Source organism: Corapipo altera, unplaced genomic scaffold (genome assembly GCF_003945725.1).
Source record: "Corapipo altera isolate COAL_440 unplaced genomic scaffold, ASM394572v1 23, whole genome shotgun sequence".
Lineage (NCBI taxonomy): Eukaryota > Metazoa > Chordata > Aves > Passeriformes > Pipridae > Corapipo > Corapipo altera.
This window is the reverse complement of record NW_020884878.1, coordinates 2495269-2521895: the sequence shown is the minus strand read 5'-3', so window position 1 is coordinate 2521895 and position 26627 is coordinate 2495269. Positions and strand designations below refer to the sequence as shown.

General features: G+C 42.5%; 1 protein-coding gene across 3 annotated transcripts in view; it reads right to left on the bottom strand.

Annotated features, from left to right (window-relative positions):
• Window positions 1-26627, bottom strand: part of BRF1 (BRF1, RNA polymerase III transcription initiation factor subunit) — a 172774-nt gene that overhangs the window by 47156 nt on the left and 98991 nt on the right. For all 3 annotated transcript variants that reach the window (XM_027637598.1, XM_027637599.1, XM_027637600.1), the window contains 4 exons: window positions 24697-24823; window positions 23200-23239; window positions 23019-23111; window positions 22063-22341 (listed from right to left, as the gene is read on the bottom strand). In XM_027637598.1, coding sequence (XP_027493399.1) covers window positions 22063-22341; window positions 23019-23111; window positions 23200-23239; window positions 24697-24823 — 539 coding nt within the window. The remainder of the gene's footprint in view (window positions 1-22062; window positions 22342-23018; window positions 23112-23199; window positions 23240-24696; window positions 24824-26627) is intronic.

Sequence of the window (26627 nt, the reverse complement as noted above, 5' to 3'; positions counted from 1 at the left end):
TGTTACACTTAGAAATTAATTGCACGTTAGTCCCAGGTACCAGATTTACTTTACAACCTTCTTCCCCCAAAATACCTTAAAAGTGTGAAAGATTTTATAACAACTATATAATTGATCAGTACATATGCTTTTCTTCTGGTGTGATCTCTATATAGTGCAGTAAGAGCAGAACTTTCTGCAGCAGTGCCAGCAGCTCCTCATGCAGGTACCCCACTACCAGCCAGGCTGGGATGCAACCACAGGACAAGGCCAAGCATTCCCTTGCTTGGAAGGACAGAAAGGAAAAGCAAGGTGAAAAATATACACCTGTGGTTTGCCATCTTTTAATATAATTCACTGGAATTTTTTTTTTTTAAAGCATAATCATGCAAAGTGTGGAGAGGGATCACCCACGGGAGTGCAGGGTATTCTGGAAAATAGCACTGCACATCTCTCCTGCTGGAGCTGAGATCCCAATTTTCAGTTTGGTTTACCTGCCCAAATACAGGATTTATTTTTCTTCCATATTCATTGCACCAGGTAAACTGAGCTGTCCACACCCTCTGCACAGGCTTGGAATTAGGGACAAAGAAAAAGGGAGCCAACCTTGAAAATCCTTATTAAGTTCTGAAAATCGTAGGTTAGAAAACCAAAATTTGGAAGTGGTGACAGAACTACTCAACTCACTGCTCAACTTCACATAAAATTGATCCCAATATTATTTGTTATAAAAACTGCCAAAGCATCCTATATATCCCACTGAAATCAAGCTGCCACTGCTTTTCATCATTATACACCTTGCTCTTCCTATACCCTGCTATATTTTTGGATCAGAGGTTTAAAATTTAATGTGTCACAGTACAGTAGGTGTCTGTTCCCTTACACAGCCCTAACATGCCAGACTGAAAATGATGTAATTTCAGGCACCATGAACAATTTCACTTGTCATTTCAAATATAACTTGTTACCGAATTAGGTGCCAGTTTTTCTCATTGCATCAATTAGCAACAGGGATGGAAAACTCATCCTCCAACTGGTAAATTGTAGAGAAGAATCCAGAAGTTACATGTAATAAGCATTTCTTAGACCCCATAACAGCAGCAGAGGGAGTAATTGCAGGATATCCCTCTGCCTGCAAGTTGTCCTTTTTCCTGCCAAAGCGATAGGCATTCATTAAATGGGTTTTTCAGAAGAGAAGGTGCCTTCAAATCCTTAGGTTTAATGCTTTAGCTGAGGAAAAAAAATTGTTGTGTTACAGAACGCCAATTCAAAACAGAACACATCAATTTTGATACGAAAATTTCCATGGCAATCGTTTCCAACAGGAGTAGACCCTACCTGTCACAAATATCCGTCTGCTTGATGCTATACCAGCTCACTGCAGGGCATGGAAACTAAACCCCTTGCTTTTTTATATACCAGAAAAATCTTCCCAGCTGCTAAACTTCTCAAAACAATTTCTAAATGATCATTTTCTCTTTTAATAAAAGGGTCAAAATGAAACGTTCGACGAAATGAAAACACAGATGTGGTCAACATCTGGTCCAGCCTCTTAAAAGCTTATTTAAAAGCAGTAGCATCACGTGGCACAGCTCTGAGACATCGCAGATTTCTTCTGTTAAGGAAAACAACCACTTTACTGCAGGGCACAGGCAAAAAAATAAGTTGGGCATTAAAAACAACACCCCTCCCACCCTCCCCAACAAATCCAGTTGTTAAATGAAAGGACCATCAGGAAGAGTGCAAAGCAAGACAGTGAGGATGAGCATACTCCATCCTCACCCAACATGGAGGAGGACGGGCACTTCTAGAGCTTTCATTCTAGGTACTGAATCAGCCCCATTCATAACACTTAAAACCATCAATCACCCCAGCCAGCTCCCCAAATATTTAAAAATAAACTCTCCCCCAAAGCCCTCTCTTTACAGCCTTTTAATGTCTTTCCAAGTGACTCCAGTAGACGCGAGGGCTACAATCAGACACTGGGGATTAGGTTTGTAAACCTGTAGGATTATTTACTGTTCTTGTCATTACTAAATGCACACTAAACCCTCTTTTAACACACCGTCTCCCCCACTCCCCTACCTCTGTGCAGCTAGTTAAATGTATACACAGCACACTATTATGGGGATTTATTACAGAAGAATCATTCCAGCCAATATATTTTAAACCCCACATTTTTAAAAACAGCCACGTGAAGAATGTGTTTTTCTGTTTCTATTACAGGAGGCAGTACTATTTATTGCTCTGTCCAGATAAGAGGATTTCCTTACAGACAGAAATGGAGGCTGAACACTTCCCAGGAAATCCTCCAGAGCAGATATAATAGAAGGCACTTGGTGCTCTGGTCCTATGCAGCAAATATCCCTTCATCACACCATTTCATAGCCAAAAGACTTGAAACAAAGAACCCTTCCACCTATTCAGCACAGCACCAGATGCTAAGTACTCCCAGTATTCAAGGAATACTTTGGGGCTAGAGCACAACAAACCCTGAAAAGAGTTGGGAGATGCTTTTTCAGCTACAAAAACACTTAAGCAACAAGTGTATCAGAAACAGTGGGATTGATTGTTGCTCTACAGAGAGGGATTAAACCCAACAGGAGCCACAGAAAGCTCCTGCAGATCCTCACAGGGATCCAATGGGGCAGAAATACTTTAGCAGCCCAAACTGATGAGCAGTGCCTGTGCCACTTTGGGAGCTGCAAGGAGTGCGAAGGGAAGGAAGGCGGTAGCTTAGCATCAAAAAAGGCACTGCACAACTGTGCCAGAATATAATTGATTAGCTGATCAGAGGGGACATGAACCCATCTGGAAGGGAAAACAACTGATTTACCGAGGGGCGTGAAGAGTACAGTCATTAAAAGTGGGTAACTGGGAGGGGAGCGGCAGCGGCGCCAGGGAGACGCAGTGCAGTAGAGATCAGGGAGGGAAGAGAAATGGATGTGAAAATGCTGCAGCAGCAGCAGTGCAGGATGAAGTATGAGGATCAATGGTGTGCAAATGAACACACCCTGCACCAAGGTGTGAGCACAGTCCGTGGGGCCGCACGAGCAGGTAACACTGTGAGTTTTATTAATATGGGGCTAGGAGCCTCTCTCCGGAGCAGGCTGGGAGGCTATCTTGGCAGTTTTAAGCTGTTGCCAACCTCACTGCTCCAGAGAAGGCACTTCTTTGTGCAATGCCAGCCCTCCCCGCCATGCTCCCATCCCACAGCATGCACCCCATGGCTGCCAAGGGCTCCTGTTCCCCCCGCTCACTTCCGGCAGCATCATTGTGTGCCGTCATAGCAGAAGTATTCCACAAAAACAACATGTAAGGACAGGGCAAAATTGACTGCACTTACTGACGAAATAAGGTCACAAAACACATGACGTATATGCTCGTATTTAAGTGAAAATGGTTTTTATTTTATTGTATCTGAAGCCACCTTGAAAATTACAGCCTACTCCTTCAAAGTGCCAAATCGACACCAGGATTTAGTCTGATGGTGTACAGACTACATGAGGCCACACATACAACGTAAAGATAAATGAAGTCTGTCACTTTATTATTTCCTTCTGCCAAGACAAGGTTAAGGGGTCCTCTCCAGCCAAAGCCAAGTTTCCAGCCTGCTAGTTCCTCAGAGAAAGCAAACACACCACACCATGCAGAGCGAGGCCCCGTCTTCCCAGAAACATTCATTCCTGCTGACGAGGGATGGTGGGAAGCATTGCTGGCCGGCGCCAGGCTGCCTGGCAGTGCCAGAGCACACAGCCTTGGCTCTGCAAAGTGCCCACTGGCCAGCTCCTCATACTTGGACTATAAAAAGTGTAGAGAGACAAAGCCCAAATGGGTGCAAATGAAGGGCAGAGAGGAAAAAGGTATGATTTAATTAAAACAAAGAAATTCCACATACTCTACTACTGTGGCTGTGCAAGGTCAAAAGCAGGGATGTACAAACTCATCAGCTATTTCCTCACTCCTGTCTATGGAAAACAGGACCCTCTAACAAAGCAAAGCAAATTAAGAGTTGGGAGCAGCTCCAGCTGGTTTGCACTCACTGCATTGGGCTCATCCCCATTGCTGTAGGCAGAAGTTGATTTTCCTACAAGATCAGGCCTTAACACAGTGCAGAACTACAAACCCATCTTTATTAAGAGCCTGAGCCTATTTCCTCACACTGAGACTCAAGCTTCAGGTGCTACGTGTGTCCTGCAGGAGCTGACTGACACCCGACAGCCCTCCCGCATCAGCTGCCGTCATACGGCAGTCGCAGAACAATTACCCCGTCACAGGAACAGAATTTCAAATTTGTGTGCTTAATGATATATGGGAATGAATTACGAGAAAAGCTTTTCCTGCAGTCAATCGTCTCTCACAAAACTTTTATTAGATATTGAACATATTTTTTATAAATTAAATTTCCACTTCGGAAAAAATACCCCCAAACCACCAACCCTGCTGCTTTCCTGAGAGCACATCCATAGTGAAACAAATGCTATTGTTTCACCTCACAGCCCACAGAGGATCTAACCTAACCACATTCACATATTTCATATCCAGTTAAATGTTACACCTTTAAGACCACTCATCTAACAGACATGGAAACTTATTAACTTAAACTTGAAGCATCAGAAAAACAGTTAATCTCTCCATTCTTTCCAGAAATCCTCCCTGCAATATATATATTTTTAAAGCAGGTAGTACAAAAACAGTCCAGCAATAAAGAAAGCCTTTCTGATTCTGAAGAGTTTCCTTTGAAAAGGTAAGCTCATGTTCATTGAATTACACAGCAATATAAAAAGCCCTTAAGAAAAAACCCTTTCAACCTCCCAAAATAAATACAGCTGAACATTAAGCTCTTGAACTGAAGAACACCTTGACACTGCCCTGAAAACCAGCAACAAAGGTTCCTCTTCTCGAATAACATGTGTCCCACAAACACCTTTGGAAAACAATGAAAAAGAGTATGATTTATGCAACGTACTTGATGCAGCTTGTCGTTCTTTTTTGAGCTCACAACCCTGCTGCCATGACTGAGGGGTGAGAGGACAGCGGCTATGAACAGCATCAAAAAAGCTATTTTTTACTGATGAAACTAGTAACTATCAATGATCAACTGACCAATATTCACCCAGAAACACACTAACTATGCCATTTTTCAGTGCCAAAGTCCAGAAGTGGTACAAGCTCCCAGGCAGAGGCACAAGTCTTCTCCACCTTGTGACTTCTGCATCTGGGAATGACGAGACCGACCACGGTGCTCCTGCCAAAGGTGCCACACACTCACATCTCAGCCCGTGATCACACATTCATTCCCTCCTGCCTGAGCAGTTATGGACTTAAAACTTTTTAAAATGGAGACTATGAAGACAGACTTCCCCTACTCATTGCTCTTTTCCAGCTGATCACCAATTCCCTGCTGCATTTTCCTCTTTTGCCTTTTATGCTGTTCTTGGCATCTTTTTCCCCCTTTCCCTTCCCCCATCCTTCATTCTTTTTGGTGCCTTCTGGCCTGTATTTTCTGCATTTTTTTTAAATCTGTGCAGGGGGATCCAAGAGTAACAGTTTATATAAAGGGAGAGGCCAAGGGGAAGAACTGATCAGCATCTTAATCAGTTCCCCTCTCCAAACCCCACAAGGGCAGAGCTTGCTGCTGTTATCTCTTGCAGAGGGCAGGGGCTGTCCAACACCCTGGAGAGCCGACAGCAAAAGCAGCCAGGCTCAGATCCCACTCCAGCTCACTTTCCCCATACTGCCAGACCACTATGTAAAACAGCAAGAGCACTTTACACCCGAGCCAGCAGTAAAGGGAACAGCTGGCTTAATGTTTAAGTGCTGAAGCATCATTTCTGCAGCTCGCCAGTGAAGCAGCCAGGTCTTGCCGTGGGCACTAAATGCTCTGCTGTCTGTCCCTGCAAGCCTGGCCAGCACTCAGCCACCCCAGAAGAAGGACATATGTTTTACTGAGAAGTAAATCTATTCCTGTGCCCCACATCAACTAAAACACAACAGTGAGCTCTGCACTACAGAGAACTCAAAAGCAAACCCAAGACTTTTGCTTGGATTATTTTTATCTATGTTTTTTAAACTGTGAATCCATTTCTGTCCCACCAGGGAAAATTTTTTAATGTATACAGCCATATAAATACACAACATATACAACCTAATCTAGTGGGTGGTGTCCCAGCCCATGGCAGGGGATTTGGAACTAGATGATCTTTAAGGTTCCCTTCAAACCCAAACCATTCCATGATTATGTGACACTTTGGTATATACACAGACAGTTTTTAAGCTACAAAGACACAGGAAAAAAATGAGGAGGCTCGAAATACAACATTTTAAGGCTAATTTGACTGACTGGAACTCAAAAGCAAAGTTAATTTACATTCCTAGAACACCACTGAAAAGTCATGGTTGGCTCAGAGGATGGTCCAAAAATCAGAGCAATTTTCCTTTAGCAGAAGCACAAATGGTTGAACCGTCACAAGGAAATGCAAACCAGAGCCCAGCCTAACTCTGACATGTCTCTTGCCACATCAGAGTTACCACACTTACCCCCAGCCCCAGCTCCCCACCTGCAGGACAGGCACATGGGTCAGTGCTGGGCATTCAGAGGCCACAGACTCACTTCCCTGTTAACCTGGCCTGTGTCAGCTCTCCCATTAAAGCAACAGTCTTTCTCTTCCTTCCAGCACTGTGGCCTGGATCAAAGAGCTGCTCCACGTTAAAAACAGTCTATCAAAATAACTCACCCAGAGGAGCAAGTAAGTGGAATGAGTTGACCTTTCCACTTAAAACTTTCTCCTAGTCACCCTTACTATCTCTCAGTAAAGCTGGGCAGACTCCCTTCTCTGAGGTTCAGAGCTGGTCTATGGTAGATCTGGTGACAAGCTCAGCATCAGACAGCAGAAGCCACCTGGACTACAGAAATGCTTCAGCAGACAATTATTAGCATTCAGACAACATCACATCACAATATAATGTATGAAATTATATACCTGAGTCTTTATTTAGAGGAAAAAAAAAATCAATATGTACCCTGGGCATTTACCACACTGTCCAGGTGGGCTGGATGGTGAGAAGCTGTTAACTGAAAGAAAATTATCAGGTAAGAAATTTCTAATTTTGTTACCCAGCTTCTTCCTTCCTTCATTGCTAATGAGAAATAGCAAGTGGGGAATTAGAGATATGGGGAGAGGAAAGAGAAGGTAAAAGTTTATTCTTATTATTTGTTATTACTACATTAGAATAACAGGCAAGAGCAGAAAGCTCCCCTGTCAAAAGAAAAAGCTTTGAAAACCAAGCAGGTAGGTGGGAACCTGACCCAAAAGAAAAGCCTCTGAGATGGATGGGGGCTGGACTCAGAGCAGGTATCAGGCAGGGTTTCATGCCACCAGGACTATCAGAGGCATGAAGCAGAGAGAGATGACACATAAGATCCTGACTGGTTTGGTGATCAGGATCACCAGCTGGGGTTTACAAACCTGGAACTAGGAGATATTTTGTTTGAATTCTTAAAAGGAGGCAGCTACAGAAATGCAGATCTGTGTTAAGAGCATCAGACCATTAGGCAACAGATGTCTGCAGCCAGTACAGACCACGTTTTTAAATAAAAATCACACAGATTGAGCAATTTCTTGTTAGATGAAGCATCATCTTTTTGTCTCTTGCCGTGCCAATGGCTGAGAAACAAGTAGGTGGATGAAGCACTTCTCTATCTTGCCCTGGCCCCAACAGAGTTCTTGTAGGAGCCCTGCCCCAGGGACCAGGGCAGCTTTGTGTCCATTCAGGCACATATATGTGAAGCATATTAGGATCTCTACAATCCAAAGTATAGGCATTGCTTGGGTGGCTCCAGGTGCAAGTGGAGCATGTCAAGCTTCCTTGGTCACCTGGCCAAACTGCAGCACAAGCTGCCATAGGAAGTACAGGTACCACAGCAAACTCCTGGAGAGGATGTGTGTGGACTCTGTCCTCCACCTCCTCCTCCTCTTCCCTGATGTTTTAGGGACTGCAATGCACCTTTTCCCAGATGCACAGTAGACAGCGGAGAAGGATTCTAACATTTTGCCTGCAGCGAGGCCCCGAAGCCTTGGCATTTGGACAGACTGATCCATAAGCACAGCACAATTAGCATGTGTACTCCATATGCCTGAGATCCATCACTACAGCACTGGAATGCCCTCTGACACCACAACTCTCCAAAAGAAGAAAGCTGTGGAGAATAATTTGTCTTATTCTCCAGGAATGGTGGAATACAGCACTTCTGTGCACAGGAGGTTTAGGTGGAGCTGGAGAAATAACCTTTTCCCAACAAAGCCCTGCAGCACAATTCACCTGTAGAGAAGAGAGCCAGTTTCAAAGCCAGCCTTTCAAGCTAATGGCTATCAGAAAGGCCAGCCATCTGCTTGTGCAACCTGTCCTTATGATTAATCTCGACATCTGATTTGTATATAAAGTTTATATACTAACAGGACTATACTTCATATGTCATTTTAGATAAGTTGTGTGCTGCTGAGTTTACAATTTCTCCCCAATCTGCCCATCTTCTCCAGATTACAGGCACACAAAGGACTCTGCTTAAATGTTGATTAGATGCAAAGGGAAATGAAGACTTTGGAAAGATTTTAGTAAGTCTTGAAAACCAAGTAAGCATTTCAAGCAGTGCACTGATAAATATAAGGTCTCACATCCACATGCAATTAACTTTTTATTTAAATACAGAGGTCTCTACTTAACACAGTATTGCAGAGGCAAGAGCAAAGTCACAAATCATGGCTCAGTCTCACATACACTGAAAGGATTCATGGCTCTTTCTGCCATGCACCCATTTTATTGTACAGCATATGGCAGAGTATCAAAGTTGTTTTTCTTTAATTAACTGAATAATGATGCTTTCCCATGGGCCTTAATCTAGGTTCACCATAACATACTGTGTTATGGCACCAGTTCTCAGAAAAATGACTACGTGTCCCCAGCCCACTGGGAGACAGGGATGTGCATTTCATGAACCAATTCATTTAAACACATTCAGCATCACATGTAATATTATCTGAAATTCGGAAAGTTTATTTTGAATTAACTAAACCAAAGTTATCTTCTGAAAATAACCTCTGGATAACTTTTTAGTATTTCATTACAAGACGAAATGCAGCCCAGCAGACCATGATTTAAAATTCAGATCTACTGCCCTTTTATACAGAATAGGTGTTTACTTATACTTTATTTCTTTTCTTTTATTTCTTTAGATAAGAAGAGATGTATTGTTCTTTATGCTAGTTTTAACTAGGTAAACACTTTCCACAGCAGATTTTAGCATCATTATCTGTGAAGTGAAATAAGCCCAGGATAATGGGCTGACAGAAGGGACCGATGAGGGAAGAGCTTGCAAGGTGCACAGAGGCCCTGTCTCCTGAAGGAGTAAGATTTTGAATCTTACTAGCAAGATAAAGCAGAGAATACTAAAGTCCAGACAAAACACTCCCATGCAATTCCCTTCACGCCATCAAAACCAACATAAAAATCATTAAATGCTAAAACGAAGCCAAGCAAAGGAACATTACTGTCAGTGAATGCCAACTGAAATGAATGATGTGGGTTGAAAGCGTTTGCTGACGTAGCTACAAATTGCCTCAAAGACTTGAGGGCTGGGGCAGCAAACTGGTCTGTGGAAGAGCTCCTCATTCCTGCAAGGAGAACCAGGCACGTGGACACCTCAGCTCTGCCATCGCTCACAGGGACTGAGGGGATGAAGCTGGAGTTCTGCCACTCCAGGGCCTTTAGGGAGCAGGACCAACTGCACCTCTCCCTCCAAACTGGGCACAACACACCTAAGATAAGGCCAAGTCACTACTTCTAACAGGGAATTTTGGCCCTTATCCAGAAGAGGTTTGCAAGTTGATGAAAGCACCTTATAGCTCAGACACCGTTGACAGGCAGCCAGCGTGGCTGTGCCAAGACACCCATGCCCTGGCACCAGCCTGGGGAAATCCAGTGAAGGAGCACCCAGGGGCCGTGCTGGATGCTGAGGAGGTAGGGATCCCAACACCTGCATCCACAAAAGTTTAATTCTCAAGGTGTTTCTCAGCTGCTACCAAGAGATGATTTGCGGTGACACTGCAACCAACCAGCTTGGCTTGGCTGACCGAACTGACTGCGCATCTACTGGCCATAAAAACTTACAGACTATGTTATTCTGCATTTTGTCTGAAAGAAGAGGACAGATTTGAACACTGCAAGTCATCTAAATCACAGCCTTAATTGTGCTGGCACTTTCAAATAAAAAAAAAAAAAAGGGAAGAAAAGAAAGGAAACAAGAACAACAATATCCGGCTGTCGTGTTAATTTTAGATATTACATTTTTCTTCATATTGTAGTGAAAGTAACAGCAGAAATCTTTGGATGCAGCAAGGAGAATGAGGAAGCTTGCCAAATTTTGAAGAACCAACAATTAATATAATAGCAATTAATTCAGAAGAGTAACTAAATGACACTGTAGGGTTCCCTGTGTGTTCTGTCCCAGTGATTGCTTAAAAATTTTGTTAAGCAAAGAAATAAAACAAGAAATAAAACAAAACAAGCAAAAAAAAAAAAGTTCTTTATTTTTTTTCTAAATTACCACCATTGCAAACTCACGCTGGTATTTGAAAGTCAGTCTGGGCTCTCCCAAGTTATACATCCTTATTACCATAAACATTCCACAATTGGAAATTACTTTTTGTGACACAGAAGCCAAAAAGAAAATAGCTATATTGCATCTGCAGAACCAAGAGTAGTAAATTGTAATAAACATTCATCTTTATCAGTGGCTCTGCAAACCAATCTGTTTGGCACAAAGCTGCCATTTTTACACAGTTGCTTTATTGCTACATAATTATTGATGGATCAGCCAAGTGCTCTCTCAAAGAAGACTGATCTTAAAAATGGGCTTGTTAAAAATTTAAGTGCAAACCCTGGGATAAAAACTAGCAGTTAGGTTTCATCTGATATAAACTTTTAAAGAGGGGAAAAAAATAAATTGGAGGGACAATTTTGAAAAATGCTACGTTTGAGGCAGGCATGGAATAGAAGCAGACAAGAAACTTTAATGTGATAGAAAGAAAGAATTGGGGACATCTGTACTGAGAATAAGCTGTAAATAGCAGGAGGAATTATCAATCTAGTGATGTGCCAGCTCTCTGCATTTCAATTGCTTCACAGGCCATACTATAAAAATCGTTTGCAATGAAAGCAGTATGAAGCATCCCTAGATTTTATTGCTCCCAGTGATATTCCTGCCCATTTGTGTGTGTACACCAGTTGTAGCCTTTCAAGTGCAACACTGTTTCATATTACTACCTGTTTAAATTACTTGCCCACAAACATCGCTCTGTGTTCAAAATGCCTCACTATTAAATTTTCTGTTTCAGTCAAAGTACTTCAAGAGTTTCTATCAAGCTTTCAAAGGCAAGGAAGTTTCATGCAGGCTTTCTGAAAGTCAAGACAAAGCAATAAACTTTAAATTTAAAAGCAGGCTTTTTCAGGAGAGAATTCAGCATACCTTTTTGAACTCCCTCCCCACCTTGTTAAACCAAACTTCTTCATTGCTCCCAGATTTCTAAGTGTTGTGTTTCTGGAGCTGAACTTCCAAGCATTAACCTTACTCTCTACAGAGACCCTGCACTATAAAGTGACCTTGGGCAACAGCATATCTGAAACTGCCCATCCCAGGTCACCGATGGATTGTAAAAGCTTTCCAGCACTGGTACCTCAGCACAAGCAGGAATGACATGCTCAGCCTACAAAATACACGTTCTTTGCTGCTGCAAAGACGTGCTCTGAAGTGCTGCTCCAACCCTAGCTGAACAGGGGAGCTGGTCTCTGCACCCCTGACTCAGCCCTGTGCCCCTTCCATTTGCTGGAGGTACCACCTCCCTCTCAGCTGCCACTGTACCTGCCAAGGCATCGTTCCCTAACACACATCCATCAAAAGTATTAAAAAAGCCATTATTAAAAAAGCCTGCACGAGCCTGTGACACTTTTGACAGACCCAGGTGAGGGAGGCCGATGCCAGCAGATAGGAGGGGAATGAGCCAGGAAGGCAAGACACTTCTTAACCTCAACCAACAGCACCCACAACATCACATCCTGACACACCTGCTCCACCCTAAAACTGGAGGCCAAACCCAAAAAGCGCATTATAAACCAGGGATTTTATCTTTGCTCTTGGGAAGGAAAGGACTTTGCACAGGAGCTTTGCCTTAGTCCTGCAGCAGCTACAGAGCTGTGAGACACAAACACAGTGCTCTCACTAAGTGCAAAAAACTCCAGCTTGGAAGTGCAGAGAGGGACTTCATGGAAAAGCAAGTTCTCACTGAAGTATGTGTTATTTAATGAAAAATACTGCCAGAATAAAATACCTCCACTGGTGACACCATTTCATGTTCATAGGGGCATTTCAATACATGACGTCAATGGTATTGTAGATTTGCATTTTTCACCTTTACGAGGAAATTAATAAGGACCATTAAGCACAACTTCCAAAATCACTGTCCAGTGACCAAAGTTATTTGCCTTGATCCTATGTTAGTGTTCAGGATTTGGTCACAGAGCACTGTTTAGTTCCTTCCCATCTGTGAGCACACCGTGGCTTCCCCACCATAACTAAATCAAACATGGCATTTAAGTAGTGCATTTGCTGAAAAATGGTATCCTTCCACCCCCTGCACAGCTGTTTACTTCTGGTTTCTGCATTTATACCTGCCTCAAAAGCCTTGTTCCTTGCTCTGAATTTCTTTCCGGGTACTACTTAACAGCATTATTTATGCAATCTCATTTCACATTCATTCCCTTATTATTCCTACAACATAGTTGTAGATGTCCAGGTCTTTCATCACAGAAAACAACTTCTACAATCTTAGGTGTACATATACGTTTCAATATGGAAGCTGAGCCTTACCTTAAACGGCTAACTTTAAAAATAAAATACTTTCTTGCTTCCTTTTAGCAAAACTTGGCTGCAGAAACTCCCTGGAGTCAATTCTTTGCAATTTTCCCCTAATTTGCAGTTACCCCTCCCTTGGTAGCCTGCCAGTATCTCCTCCTCTGGCTGCTTCGGACACTGGCCCAACACAGCCCACCCAGCCCTAGATAAAAGATCACAATTTTTGCTATTAATAGCCAACCCAAATTTGTTCTTATCTGCTTGTTTCTACAGCTCTGCACCACTGTAATTAATGAACACTGAAAACTCTAACCACAATTTTTTCAGCCCTACTGAATGCATTCTGGTGAGTGCCTATGAAATAAAATTAAATTGAAAAGCTGAAGACTACAGTAGCCTCATGCTGACAGGTCACTCTGATTCCAGGTCAAAGCAGAATCTATATTTGGCTGCTTTAATTATAATTGCTTGCAAGATAAAAAATAAATAGCAATTATCTCATTGTCACACAAGAAAAAAGACCTAATAAATGAACCAATCCTAAAGTAACACTGAAAAACAAATCGTTTCAAAAGCAATTGGGAGTAGTAAAACTCAGTTTCCAAAATTGTTTTTAATTGCCAACAGTGTCAACATTAATATCCTTCCTCTATTGGATAATACATCCCTTTTAGTTATGAAAGCATTTAGCAAACCAAAAATGTCAAACTACAATTATACAAGGCTAAACTCACGACTGTTTTCATCACCAGTCTGTAGTGCCACAGCTGAAATCCCTAATTACAAAGGGTCATCTACACAAGTCACAGTCCAGCCTGTGCATCTTGCCTGCTGTGACAGTCCCACGGATTTAAGACCAACAAACAAAAACAGATGAAGTAAGTGTGTAGGGGTGTGATGAAGTTAATCCTTAAGAGGATATAGGAATTAGTTTTTCAAACTAAATTCAAAGCTACTGAACAAAAGCAAAACAACACAACTGCTGCACAAAGACATCAAAACCTTGCAGAAACAGCACTCCATTTAAAGGGTTTACTTTGGTGGATTTTCAGTTTCCAGGTACTGCCTTTACCAGCTGAACCTGTATCACAAGAAAATGAAGAACTAAATGGAGGATTATTTTAGCTTTTTCAGACAAACCCAAGGGGTAGGGATCCACCACAGCACCCACACATGGATTTATTACCCATCGTGTTAAACCCAAAGTAGCTAAGCCTTGCAAATCTCTCCGTGCTGTATTTCCTTCTTCCAAGGGCATGTTTGGTGGCTCCTTGACCTGGGTTAATAAGTCTTTATTCTCAATAACAACTGAGACCACGGAGATTCCCTGAACTGAACCCAGGCCTCCACTCCTGACATTTCAGATACTGTGATGAATTGCTCAGATAACATCCTCTTCAGCAGTCAGCTTTCTGTGCAAATTTAACATCCTCTCTGTAGCCTCCACACATTTCACTTTCCACAGTTCTCTAAAGAACAATTCCAGTTTTCACTTCAGTTTTTTTGGTGACTTTTCTTCCTTTTTGGCAGAAGGGCAGGGCAGTTTCTCCTGCAAACTGGCCACTTAACCAAATAACCATGAGTGTTAATGGGCTCCAGTTCTGGCAGGTGTAGAAAAGGATCATATAATTCTCATACTAGCAGAGAGGTTTTTTAGCCAGGTTTCCTGAGTGCCTGTAGGTGTCTGTGTCATCCCTCTCAACATCACCTCCCTGAATCTTATTTTAATCCACAGTCTACGATGCTGAGCGTGGCAAAACATTGGCACAGGTTGCCCAGAGAGGTGGATGTTCCATCCCTGGAAACATTCAAGGTCAGGGTTGGGGGCTCTGATCTAGCTGATGTCCCTGCTCATTGCAGGGTGGTTGAAGGTTCCTCCCAACTCAAACTATTCTATGATTCTATTTCCATCCAGGTTAAAGAGCAGGACAGTGATCCCTTAGATGGTTATGTTTCCATAGATTCCTTAAGAATCGACCTGCAGAAAGGCAGGGGCAATTATAAATGCCCCTGAAAGTACCTCCCACGCAGAGAACCAGCAGCTTTTCAGATGCTTGGGAGTGCAGAGAGGAGAAAATCTTGAAAAGAAGCCCCAACAGAAGGAAAACCTCAGACTGGCACCTACACATGCTGAGGCATCTAAGTCAACCACGAAACACAACCCTCCCTTAGTATTTGGGGAACAACTGCTTTTGCAATTCCACTATTCAGGTATGAGAAAAGGTCCATTTCTAAATCCCCAGGTGAGCTTCTCTTCTTCTCCTTGTTTGCTCAGGGGAGTAGCTGTGCTGGAGCAGATGACAGCAGACCTGGACTTCCCTTCCACACAATGGAAAACAATGCATAAAACCCAGCTGTGGCTGACGGCTTCTCCTTGCTCCACTAAAAAGCAGATCTATGTCGCGAGCACATACATGTCAATTATCAACACACAGAAGGACACACCAGAGCCCCTGTTCCACACGTTCAACCTCTTCCCCCGGCCACAGGTCCCCAAGCTGGAGACACAGCCCTGCTGCCACCTCCTTCTCCAAAGAGCCTGCAGGCAGCAGCCAGCTGAAGCAGTGAGTGTAAAAAGCACCTTTTTGCCTTTTTTTTTCCTCAAGCAAGGGAGGATGAGGCCTTAAGCGGCTGGTTAGACTCATCAAAGAGCAATGTAAGGCTTTTACACTACTCAAACCGAAAATAAAGCTCATTTTCCACCATTGCTTTTATCGGAGAAATTCAAGACAGAAAAGACACGTTGCCTGCTGCAGTCAGAATGACACAGGCAAAAAAAAAAAAAACTCCAACCCTGGAAAAGCTTTCAAGTTTTTAAAGCGTTTCCTATTCTAGAACAGAATTTTAAGAAGCAAAAGAATAAGAAGAAGGAGAAGGAGACTTTCTCCCCTAAAACAGCTGGGATAACAGGGGGATAACAGGACATCCATGGGCTAAGGGCATTGATTCACAGGTGACATGGTCAAGTAAGGTTTAAAAGATGGATGTTCTTCACTTGGCTCAGGAACCTGAACCCCACTTTCCAGCACCTTTTCGCAACCCCAGCATCCATTACTCTGGGGCAGTTCTTTTCGACCAACAGTTCTGACAAAAACCACACAAATTTTTCTATAAGGAGTGTCCATATCGATAACCCAGTCCTTTGGAAAGTTCCTAAAATGTCCATAAATGCTATAAAAATGTACTCACATGATTCAGCTTATGCTTTCACTCGAATTTATCTCCTTGATGGCTCTAACAAACTGCAGGTTTCTCTCCAAAACCCCTCTCCAGATTTGTTTGGAAATCTTTCAGCCAAACTCGATGATTAGTTTTCATCCCTTAACCTTCCTAGTTACGGCATGAACATGGAACGAATTTATAGCATTCCTATCCTTTAATGAAATGCAAAGATCCTGCATGAAAAAACCTGCACTCAGATTTTGGAGGAAGACATGCACACACAGTACTTGTGTGTGAGTGACATACATAGTCAAGTAAGAAAATCCTGTCATCTGTAATTCATACCCAAGACTTCAGGTATCAAAAAACTGCACTCAAAGCAGCTGGTGGTCTCATATTACTGCTCTGGCTGCAACAAGCTCTTCACATCTCATTAACGGCGTAATGAAGGCTCAATCAGGGATACAGCCCGTCAAGGCTGCCAAACACAGGCATATGGAGGCCAGAGTAGGAAGATTAGCTTGTACCAAGGTTTTTATTGTTCAGATCTTGAAATCGGGACAGGGCTAGTTCTGCCACAGAAGATATTTTCCAATCAGCAAAAGGCACAGGGAGACAAAGATCAAACCCTCCAAGTGCTCGGGAGGCATTGCACAAGGAAGGTGGCACCGAGCAGGTCCCGCACACGGCTCATTTCCAGAGGTGGGGCTTACCAACCACCGAAGTAACCGTGGCGTTGAGGCCAGAAGAAGAGTGATCAAGATGGGGACATGCACTCTTGTGCTGATCACCAGGTGTCTTTTGAATATGCAACACAATTAGTGCTAAACTCAGGAGCTTTGTTTCTCATGTATTGCAGCAATTATGATGTAATAGAGCTTTATAGTGTTCTCTCTACTGATTATATCACGGAATCAAAAAATACCAGGTTGGAAGGGACTGTTAAGGATCATCTGGTCCAACCTTTCATGGTCTAGACAAGATGGTCCAGCACCCTGTCCAGTCAAATCTTAAAAGTCTCCAAAGTTGGGGAATCCACCACTTCCTTGGGGAGATTAATCAAATGGATGATCTCATTGTGAAAAAATTTCTTCTCTCCCATCCAAATCTCCCTGGGAGTAACCCATACCCATTACTCCTTGTCTTTTCCATGTGACCCCTTGTAAACATGGAGTTTCCATCCCCTCTGTAGCCACCCTTCAAATACTGGAACATGGCAGTGATATATTCAGACATAATTTGAGGAAGAAAGGAGGATGCTGGAAGAAGAGAGGTTCAACACCTAACCATTGATGGAGCAGTAATGGTGACAGCAGGGTCCCTGCTGCTCACCATGCCCCAATCCATGCTGGAATCCTAGACAAGGTGAACAACTCTCCTTGGCACATGCATTCCTCAACAGCCATTCTCCAGCCACCTTTAGCCTGCAGGCCCCTGAGCATCCTTCCACAGCACCTCAGACCCTGCAGAACATCACGTTTCTGCAAACTTCCCTGCCTGCAGTGCTGCTGGCACTGGTCATCTGTTGCTTCCAAAACAAAGAAGGGGGTTCACACACACAACCATTTTCCCTTGCTGAGTGAGGGAGGTGAATCTGCTCATGGGAGGACTGGAGAAGCCCCAAGGTCAGGAGAGGGTATGAAGTGGGAGCTGGCAGCTGCAGGGCATGAAATCCAGAAGACAGGTAAGACCCGGAAGGACGAGCCTGTCCCCACCTCATATCAGATCACTTTTAGCCACTTTTCAAATCCTCCTTGAGTAAGAAGCTGAACAGCCCCTGTACACAGGGACGGTGACTGCCCGATCAATGAACACGGCCTGCATGGGGCCTTTAACACCCACAGAAATCAATGGCAATATCCTTCAACCTCAGCCCCTGCCAGACCATGCTTGCAGCAGTAATGGAGGCGTAAATACAAGGAGCAATAAATGAGCAAACTGCTAATTGTGAACCTTTCTCATGTATTCTTTGTGAAATTAGCAGCGAATGCAGCTCGCTGGGTGCCTAACCAAGCACAAGATGGTACATGCACGGCCATTTCTCACTGCAAAAGCCGCTTACTTTCATGAGGACGTGCAGGAGCATGTTGCCACCCACCTCACATACAGCACTTGAAACTACTGCCTTAAACAACTACATGTGAAATTTGATTCAAAACAAAACATAAATCAGGCCTCAAGCACTAGATTGCGAAGGGGAAGTTACATAAAGACAGTCTGTGTACATACTGTATTTTGCCTTTATCTCTGTTATCACCAGACCTTCCTCACTTTTCCTTCACGTGGCAAGAAGAGATGAACTGGCAGTGTCCAGCCCAATGTGGGTAGGACAGGGTGACAGCCAGCAAACATCAGAATGACAGAAACACAAAGAAAGATGATAAAGTATTTGAAGTGGTATAAAAGGGACATAAAAATAAATTGCAGAGGGAAATCTTACACCGAAGAACGTTATTTCTTGGGAACAAACTTCATGATATTTGACTGCGACAGTCTTCTAAGAGAAAAGGTGCACTGCTTTGGGGAACTGCAGAATCAAAAAGTGGATGCTGGGATGCTGCACGGCCAGGAAAATGGACCAACTGATGTATCTGATCTCCATCTCTGAAACTGAGATCTCACCATAAAGCACATTTATCATGAAGAAGAAGAAAGAAGTAGTTTGTAAAAACTCAAACATTTTTCAGCCTAAAGTCTCTGCAAATTAACACACTTTGTAGGGAAAAACAGCAAAATGCAGTGTTTATTCTAAGCACTTTACTGCCTCAGACTCATTAACCCGGTACCTTACATGCTGTCTTTGTAATGCAAATTTGCTAAAATACTGTGCTTTCCATAAAACATTCATATGGACAAGCTCACACTACCCAAATACCAACTGTAAGTGGAGCAAAAATACACTTATTTTTTCTTAATACTTGGGCTCTGCACTAAGTCTTATCTGCAAAAGCACTTTGTGAGAAACCTTCTGCTGTTGCTGCAGCCACCACAGCACAAAGGTGCAGCTGATGCAGCCAATTATAAACTGAATTACCACATGCCAAAGCCAAATGAAAAGACTTTGTAGGAGGTACATACAGCAGAGTTTTTCTTGAGGAAGAGAGATCATTACAGAGAGGAGAAGAGACAACCTGCATTTAAGGAGGCTGAACATGGCACATACTGCACCTGTTTGCTGAGCTCCTATTTAAGAGCCATCTGCATCACCATGAGGGTTTGCTGGGCCTCCTCACCACGGAGCACCAGGCAGGCCATTTCCAAACACTGAACTGACTGGACACAATACACCCATCCAATGACATGTGGAGCCCAGCAGCAGATACAAAAATCATCCTGGTAAAGTTTCCTGCCCAACCTGAACCATGTAGAGGAAGATGACTCAGGGCTGGAGAGGGCTGAGGGAAGGGAAAGGTTCCTGGTTTATGACTTAGCTGTGGAGAAGGACCAGAACATCACTGAAAGGGTTCAGTGTAGCAACAACATTCTCTGTTTTCCAGTGGACTTAGATCTTGAAATATGAACTACCACAGAATAGCTGCAGCCAGCTGAAATTCACAATATAAATTGCAAACTCAAATACACAGGATAAATGCAGAAAATTTTGTGAGCTTTTCCTCCTCCCTCCATAGGTACCAACTACTTTTGTTTCAAGATGATCTGTAACTGTACCATCTCAAATTAAACTCTGAGCAACTGCTTTCATTCAGTATTTAGTTTTGAGAACTGCCATTTCTTTTTCATGTTTAAAGAAGGGCCCACCAACCTGCAAGATGTCTGATTTTTACAACTATACCAGTTGGTCTGATAGAAAAACATGCTACCTCCAGGTACAAACCCTTCCCAGATTTCTCAGAACTATGAGGCAGAACTCAAGACATCACTGCCTGAGGTGCCAGAATCATCTATGCTGGTTTTCATCAGGGTTCAGAGCAACAATGCACAGGTAACCAATGAGAGGCATCTTAACAAGAGGTTTTCTTTATTCACCCTAACGACATGCCAACTGCAAGCCAGATGTGCTTTCCCATCCTCTCTGCTAGACCTAGTTCCCAATCACCTGAAAGACATCAAAGCTCCATTGCTGCTCCTAAATACAGACAACTTCCCGAAGGAAACCAGGTCCTCAGGGGGATGATGTAGACACCACTAGGATGCACCCACACCACACAGGCACTGCATGGCAAGGGCTTGGAGACTGTGAACTGCACCCATCACAACAATCCTGCAGCACAGGCATAACCAAAGTGAATTGGACTTAACACAAAACTTTTAAATTGTTAAAATAAATAACAGAGTCATTGGGGAAAAAAAAGGCAACCAAAAGCAAACCATGAAGAAACCCACAAATAAAACCCCAAACACCCTTCCCCCAAACCACGAAAAACCACCCAAAACCCAACAAAGTTTGGGGCAGGATCTACAATCAAAATGAAAGTAAAACAGTAATTTTGCATATGAACTTCAGAACATGTTAAGAAAACAAGTACTTGTTCAAACACCCGCAGTGCTTTCTCAGATGCATTGAAAGAGAGTGAACATACTGAAACCTGCTTGGTTTCGAAATTCAGTTCATTTGGCACATCCTTCACTTTTGCAAGAAAACAAACAGCAAATACAGACAAGCCATAGCACGAGCAGCCCTGCACTCTCCTGCCCACCTGCCTGAAGCCTGACTCAAAGGAACCTACCTGGCTATGCCAGCTTAGTTTGATCTTTAAACTCAGTCCTCAGCCTGTCCATTAAAATGGTCAATAGCAATGCCAGCTGAGAAATGTCCATCATGGGGAACTCCTTTTTACAGGTCAGTGGGTAGCCAGACAACAACAGCTTCTAGCCATGACTGACCTCTCTTCGACACAAACCGCTGATTTCCCGGAGAAAGATGACCCACAAGCCAATCGTAATTAAAACAAAACCAAAACCACTCAGCTGTTTGTATATGATTTTCTTTCTACAAAATACAAACGTGCAATCATCCTTCTACATTTCTGGAGAGTGAATAAGAATCTGAATGTGTTCAGGCAGGGATTACCTTATTACAAGTTGGTGCTGTTGAGCAGAAATCAGCATCAGAACAGTTTGGATAACAAAATGTTCTGTTGCACCGACCCCCAAGTAAGCTGACAAAACAGATTTGGATGGGTGTGTCTTATGATGGAAAAATTAACTCTGATAAAGAAAAGAGTAAAATGCCCTTTAGATATGCTCTGGTTTTGGAGTCACTAGGATGCAAAAGGAATTAAAAAAAATGCCATCTCCATAAAGTTCAAGAACACACGCGAAAAAGCAAACAAACCTGCCTGGATGGATGACTGGCTGTTTGCAGTACTGGTTGCTTTAATGGCTGTGGCAAAACTGGCTTCTTTGGTTCATCAGTCCTGTGCTACACAGAGCTGTATGATACAGACAAATCTGGAGGTTTTAAGAAAAATGGAGCAGAACCAGTACAACACACACCAAAGTCCATATCAAAGAAAAAAACATACAACCAGTTATTTTCTCTAGCAAACATTTTAAATGTTTGCCATTTGCAAAGATTCTCAATCAGAAACAGACTGCATCATGTTTGACTACAGTAAAATGTCTCCTGAGAAAGTCTGCCTTGATCTAAAATTCTTGTACTTGAGTTTTAATTTCCAGTCATATTTACAGGGATCCGCTTCCTCCAATTTCCTAATTGAGACTTCATGGCTTGAAATATGCCCATCAGCTATCATATGACTGCAAATCGACTAAACCAAGAGATACACATTCTCAGGCTTCAGAAAATAATGAGGCACTCCAGATTTTTCTGCAGCTTCCAGAGAAGCAGATGTCAACAACCACATCAACCCACATCAACAACCAAGACCACTCGTCCCATCCAGCCTCACAGCTGTTGTACCCCAATGTTACATTGATTCACGGAATTGCTGCCACAGTAACCAACAGGATACAGGGAAATTACACTACAAACCCACAAGTGGCTGCTTGTGTCCAGTTTCTGCTCTGAGCTGAACTGAACTCCTACTCACCAGGCTCTTGGTCCTTAGTGGATATGCACTCTTTTATGGACTCTGTTATGCCAAGACTAGCAGCAGTGGGGAGTGGGCCGAGCAAGGATTCCAGTGCAGGTGGTCTTACAAGAGTTTCATTTCCATTTCTGCATTCCCCTTCTTCATTTTTTTTAACTCTATCCTTCTCATGAAGTTCATCATAAAAGTCCTTGTTTAAGTGATTAGCAGCTGCTTCCAGTTCCTCATCTTCTGCCTCCTCCTCTCCAAGTATGCTAGAGGCATTATCTTCTATAGAATCTGCAGGGGAAAAAAAACCCAACAGATCATTGCATACCATCTGCTACAGAAACTAAATAAATAGAGAGGTGCTCACTTAAAGAATAAAAATCTTTAGAGGAAATCTGTAGACAAAATACACAATATTTTAGTCCAACATATGAATACATGGAGTTCCCAGATACTCTTCAAATTCATTACCTTGACTATTAAATGCATTTTTGTGACTACAATCAACATTTAAAATAAAAGCATTGTCTTATCAAATTAGGTGAAAGGGCTTTGTGAGAGAAGTCAGTTATTTCCTGGTATAATTACAAATTAAAAATAGCCAGTTCAACCTGCACAAATCCTTTCCATATGGGAAGTCAACTGGAGAATTTGGCAACAGAAGGGTCTAGATACTGGTCCACTGCACCTTCAGTGATGAAAAGAAACATTCTCAGGTGGCAGTGCCAAGATTATACTGCACCAGGAAAGAAAAACAACTGAAACCATTAATGAACTGTCACAACGCAGTTGTTTTGAAGGCTGAACTATGAACTAAGTATTTGGCAGAGAGAACCCCAATGCAAAAGAGATCTTGTACTATGCAAGCATAAATATGATCACATTTATCACAATAAAGTTCATACACTTCAGACTGCCTGATCTGAACCGGATACTATTTAAGTAGCCATAAGACTTTACAGACTTACCATCTTTAGTAAAATTTGCAAATACGCCTTTTGCTTTCGGTCTACTGTTTTCTAATTCAATCTCTATTTCATCTTGGTAGCTCGATATTTCTCCTGTGGTGTTAAAATAAAAAAAACCTCAGCAATCACCGATATAATTTTGAAGAAATGAGTGATATGTTACACTAAACACAACTTATACCTTCAAAATCCTCCAGCTTTTTTGATAATGCCTTCTCAAGCTGAAATGAAAACAAACAAAATAAACGTGAAATTACTAAAAAAAGATGCACAATTTTCAACTGTTTGCGAACTGTATATAGAGACAGAGAATGGTAGGTTATTTTAAAAGCACTCAGCAGGTTTTGATTCACAACTGAAATTACTTTGTAGTGTCAGACAGGTAAGACAGACAAGTTTCAAAATACTGACCAATTCAAATGTTATCTCCCTCATCTATATACTTCAAAAACACCCCTCACTCTGGCAAGCTGTACATAAAAGGCCTCATTCTTCAGCAATCTGACCCTGTCACTGTGCCTGTAGATGTGAGCACGCACAAGGACAGCACTGTGACTGGAGTGCCCACACCAGACAGAGCACACAGGTGATGGCAAAGTGAAGCTCTGACCTACAGCACCTGGCAGGCTCTTCAGAACATCACTGATGTGCCTACATGATGGCATATTTAGAACAAACAAAAACCCTAATAAACCAATAATGTAAGAAATTACTATGACAGCAGTAAAATCTTCTCCTCCAGCTTTAGTTCATGCTTTTTAAAGAAATTAAACCACACAAGAACTAATCTCTGTGGAAGCAGGTGTTGTACCACACAAACCCCTCAGCAGTCTCATTAAAGTAATTGGGTTATTGTTTTCATATCTATTTAAAAGAAGTTCTATGCAATGGCACTTCTCCTGGCCACTGCTATCACCTTAAAAACAGTGCACGATTTCTGATCCTATTACAAACCTTACACCTTTTACCCTGCTCCTTGCTGACCAGGCTGGGAGAGAGCAGGCAGCAAAAGAGAAGTGGAGATGTTACAACAGCTACTCAAGACCTCCATGCCACAAGCTCACTTGTCACAGTTTTGTAAGGACAAAAAGATTGGGTTCTTCGATAAGAGGTCAAAGTCCAAGAAGGGAAACGTGCAGCAGGGAAACAAGGATAAAGGGGGTAACAGTGTTTAGTGTGACGGTAAATGGGGGCCACATGGGCAGAGTGTGCTGAGCCCTCATCTCCAGTACAGTGGTGGTGGGCTAAGCACAAGCACTGGTGGCCTGCGGAACACGGCAGCTCAGCTGGTGCTCCTGTCCTTGGCCACCCGGCCATCCCAATACTAACCAGAGCAGTGACTCTGCACTTCCTTAGCCAAGGCAGCAGAAATACTTCAGTCCCTCATTGGGGGATGTTTAAAGCTACATTTGTAGCAACACACCTGAAAGAGTAAGTCTCTCTGGAGGAGTGAACAAAAATCATATAGGTGAAAAAATTATATATACATATATATATCTTTAGTTAATGGGTATCATATGCACTAACGCTCACCCTTCTCTTAGAAACCTCAAAATAAATATAACTAAACCTTACCAAAGGCTGGTCAGTTAGGATTTTGTATTAACTGATTCAAAAAGGAATGCACAGAAGGAGGATAGAGGAGAAAAATACAGAGAGTATCCGATTCAGAATTCACCTGCTGTATCTTCAATTTTTTTTGACCAGCTGTAAATGAAGGAGGATCACATTCTTCTTCCAAGTCAATCTTCATAAACTCATCTATGGTTAGTTGACTGGTTGGTGTATCTTCAAACTCTGTCAACCTACCAAAGCATACAGCACATGACCAAAACATCTCTAAGAACTCCATCAAAAGTAACAAAATTCACAAACTGCCAAGTTACAGAATAAACATGTCATCCTTAGCAACTCTGGTTCAAATACAGACTACATTAAAACTGAAGTGCTACTAATTGTTTCATCTCCTGCAAAGAAAGTATCTTTTCATATCCCAAATTAGCTTTTGATTTATTAGAGTACGTAACACACATTTTTTTTGATGAATAGAAACACTGCAGCCCCTACAGTCAATTAAGTGTAGACAAAACTAAGATGAGAAACGCAGCTCATTCCTCCCCTCTCATTGCTTTTGTCATCAACAGCAACAACAAAACAGACACCTAAAATAAAATATCTGCCATCATAGTTTAGGAGTAGGCTCAAAAATATTCCTGATATGTTAGTCTGATTAATTTATGCAAATCAAATGTTGAAGTAAAATCTCTTCGGTAGACTGGAAGAGGGACAAGAAATAAGCTTCCCAGGACACACAGAAGTAGTGGTAAAATAAAGGAATCATCTGCACGTCAGACAGATGGAACAGATGAATGCACATAATTTGACAATAATAAACTTTGTATTTGTTTAAGGTTTGCATTTAAAAGTTCCTACCTAAGTGAGAAATAGGACTAGCTCCATGGGGAATTGCCATGAAAGCAGCTGAATCTTCCAAAGGAATTTGATCTTAAATAAGACCGCATGGTCATAATTTCATCCACAAATTCCAGCATTTTATACAGGTGGAGAATTTTATACAGGAGAATGAGCACATCCATTTCACAGATGGGAGAAAGTGAGACAAAAGGTTAAATACAAAGCCAGGTCAGGAAACGTCTGGCAGAATGCTTCTCTGACAGAAAGTGCCCTTTTAATAATATCAACATTTTCCATGGGAAAACGGCAATGATGGGTCTGCAGCTGCTTCGTTGGAATATTCCCATCTTCCAGAGGAAGCAAAGCTGACAACAGCTTCCATCTGCAAAGCTAGGAAACTAAAAATGGTGATTCAGTGCTCCCAGTACAGGACCTTTCAGCATTTCTCTCCCTCTAAAGGCAATTGTTGTTTTCTCCTTTACCTCTGGTTGCAATGAAAGTTCTTCTGAAAATGAATTTTCTCTAAGACAGAAATTTAGTTTCTAACCAATGCCAGTGTCAAAGTCAAGAGCACAGGGCCACACTCTCCCCCTATATCCTCAACAGTATCTGTATATCTTCTTTTATAAACTGAGGAACAAGACAAGACAGCCCATACAGAGGGGCAAAGGCATGCTGCCACTTCAGGATGCTTTGCCTTGAAATATTCCACTCCTGGAGCAGAGGCCACAGGTGGCATCTTATGCCATGAAATGCTCAGAGAGAGCCAGGCACCTCTATGTAACTCCACCAGCAAGCAGCACGCTCAGCCCATGCACAGCTATGCCAGTCAGATTAGTGCTGCTGAGAAGAAAGCCTCTGAAAACTAGACTTGCTTTTGGAGTTCAGGCATCTCCACAAAGCCCCAAATTAGCCATGTACTTGAGAGTGACTGACAGCCCAAAACCTTCCCTCAGAGCACCAGGGACCAGCCCCCTCCTCCTCTCTTTCAGATCAAATTGGAAAGGAGAGGAGGATGCTGTTGGCAGCAGCAGCACCCAGCTTTTAATTAAAAGACTAGAAATCTTTCTCAGCATTAACGGGCTTCCAGCGTGCATTACCCACCTTTCAGGAGGGAGCCTCATCTATCAGGCTAGAGGGAAAACCAGGCTAGGGCACTGTTATTATTATTATTTCAATTCAGGATTCACTTAA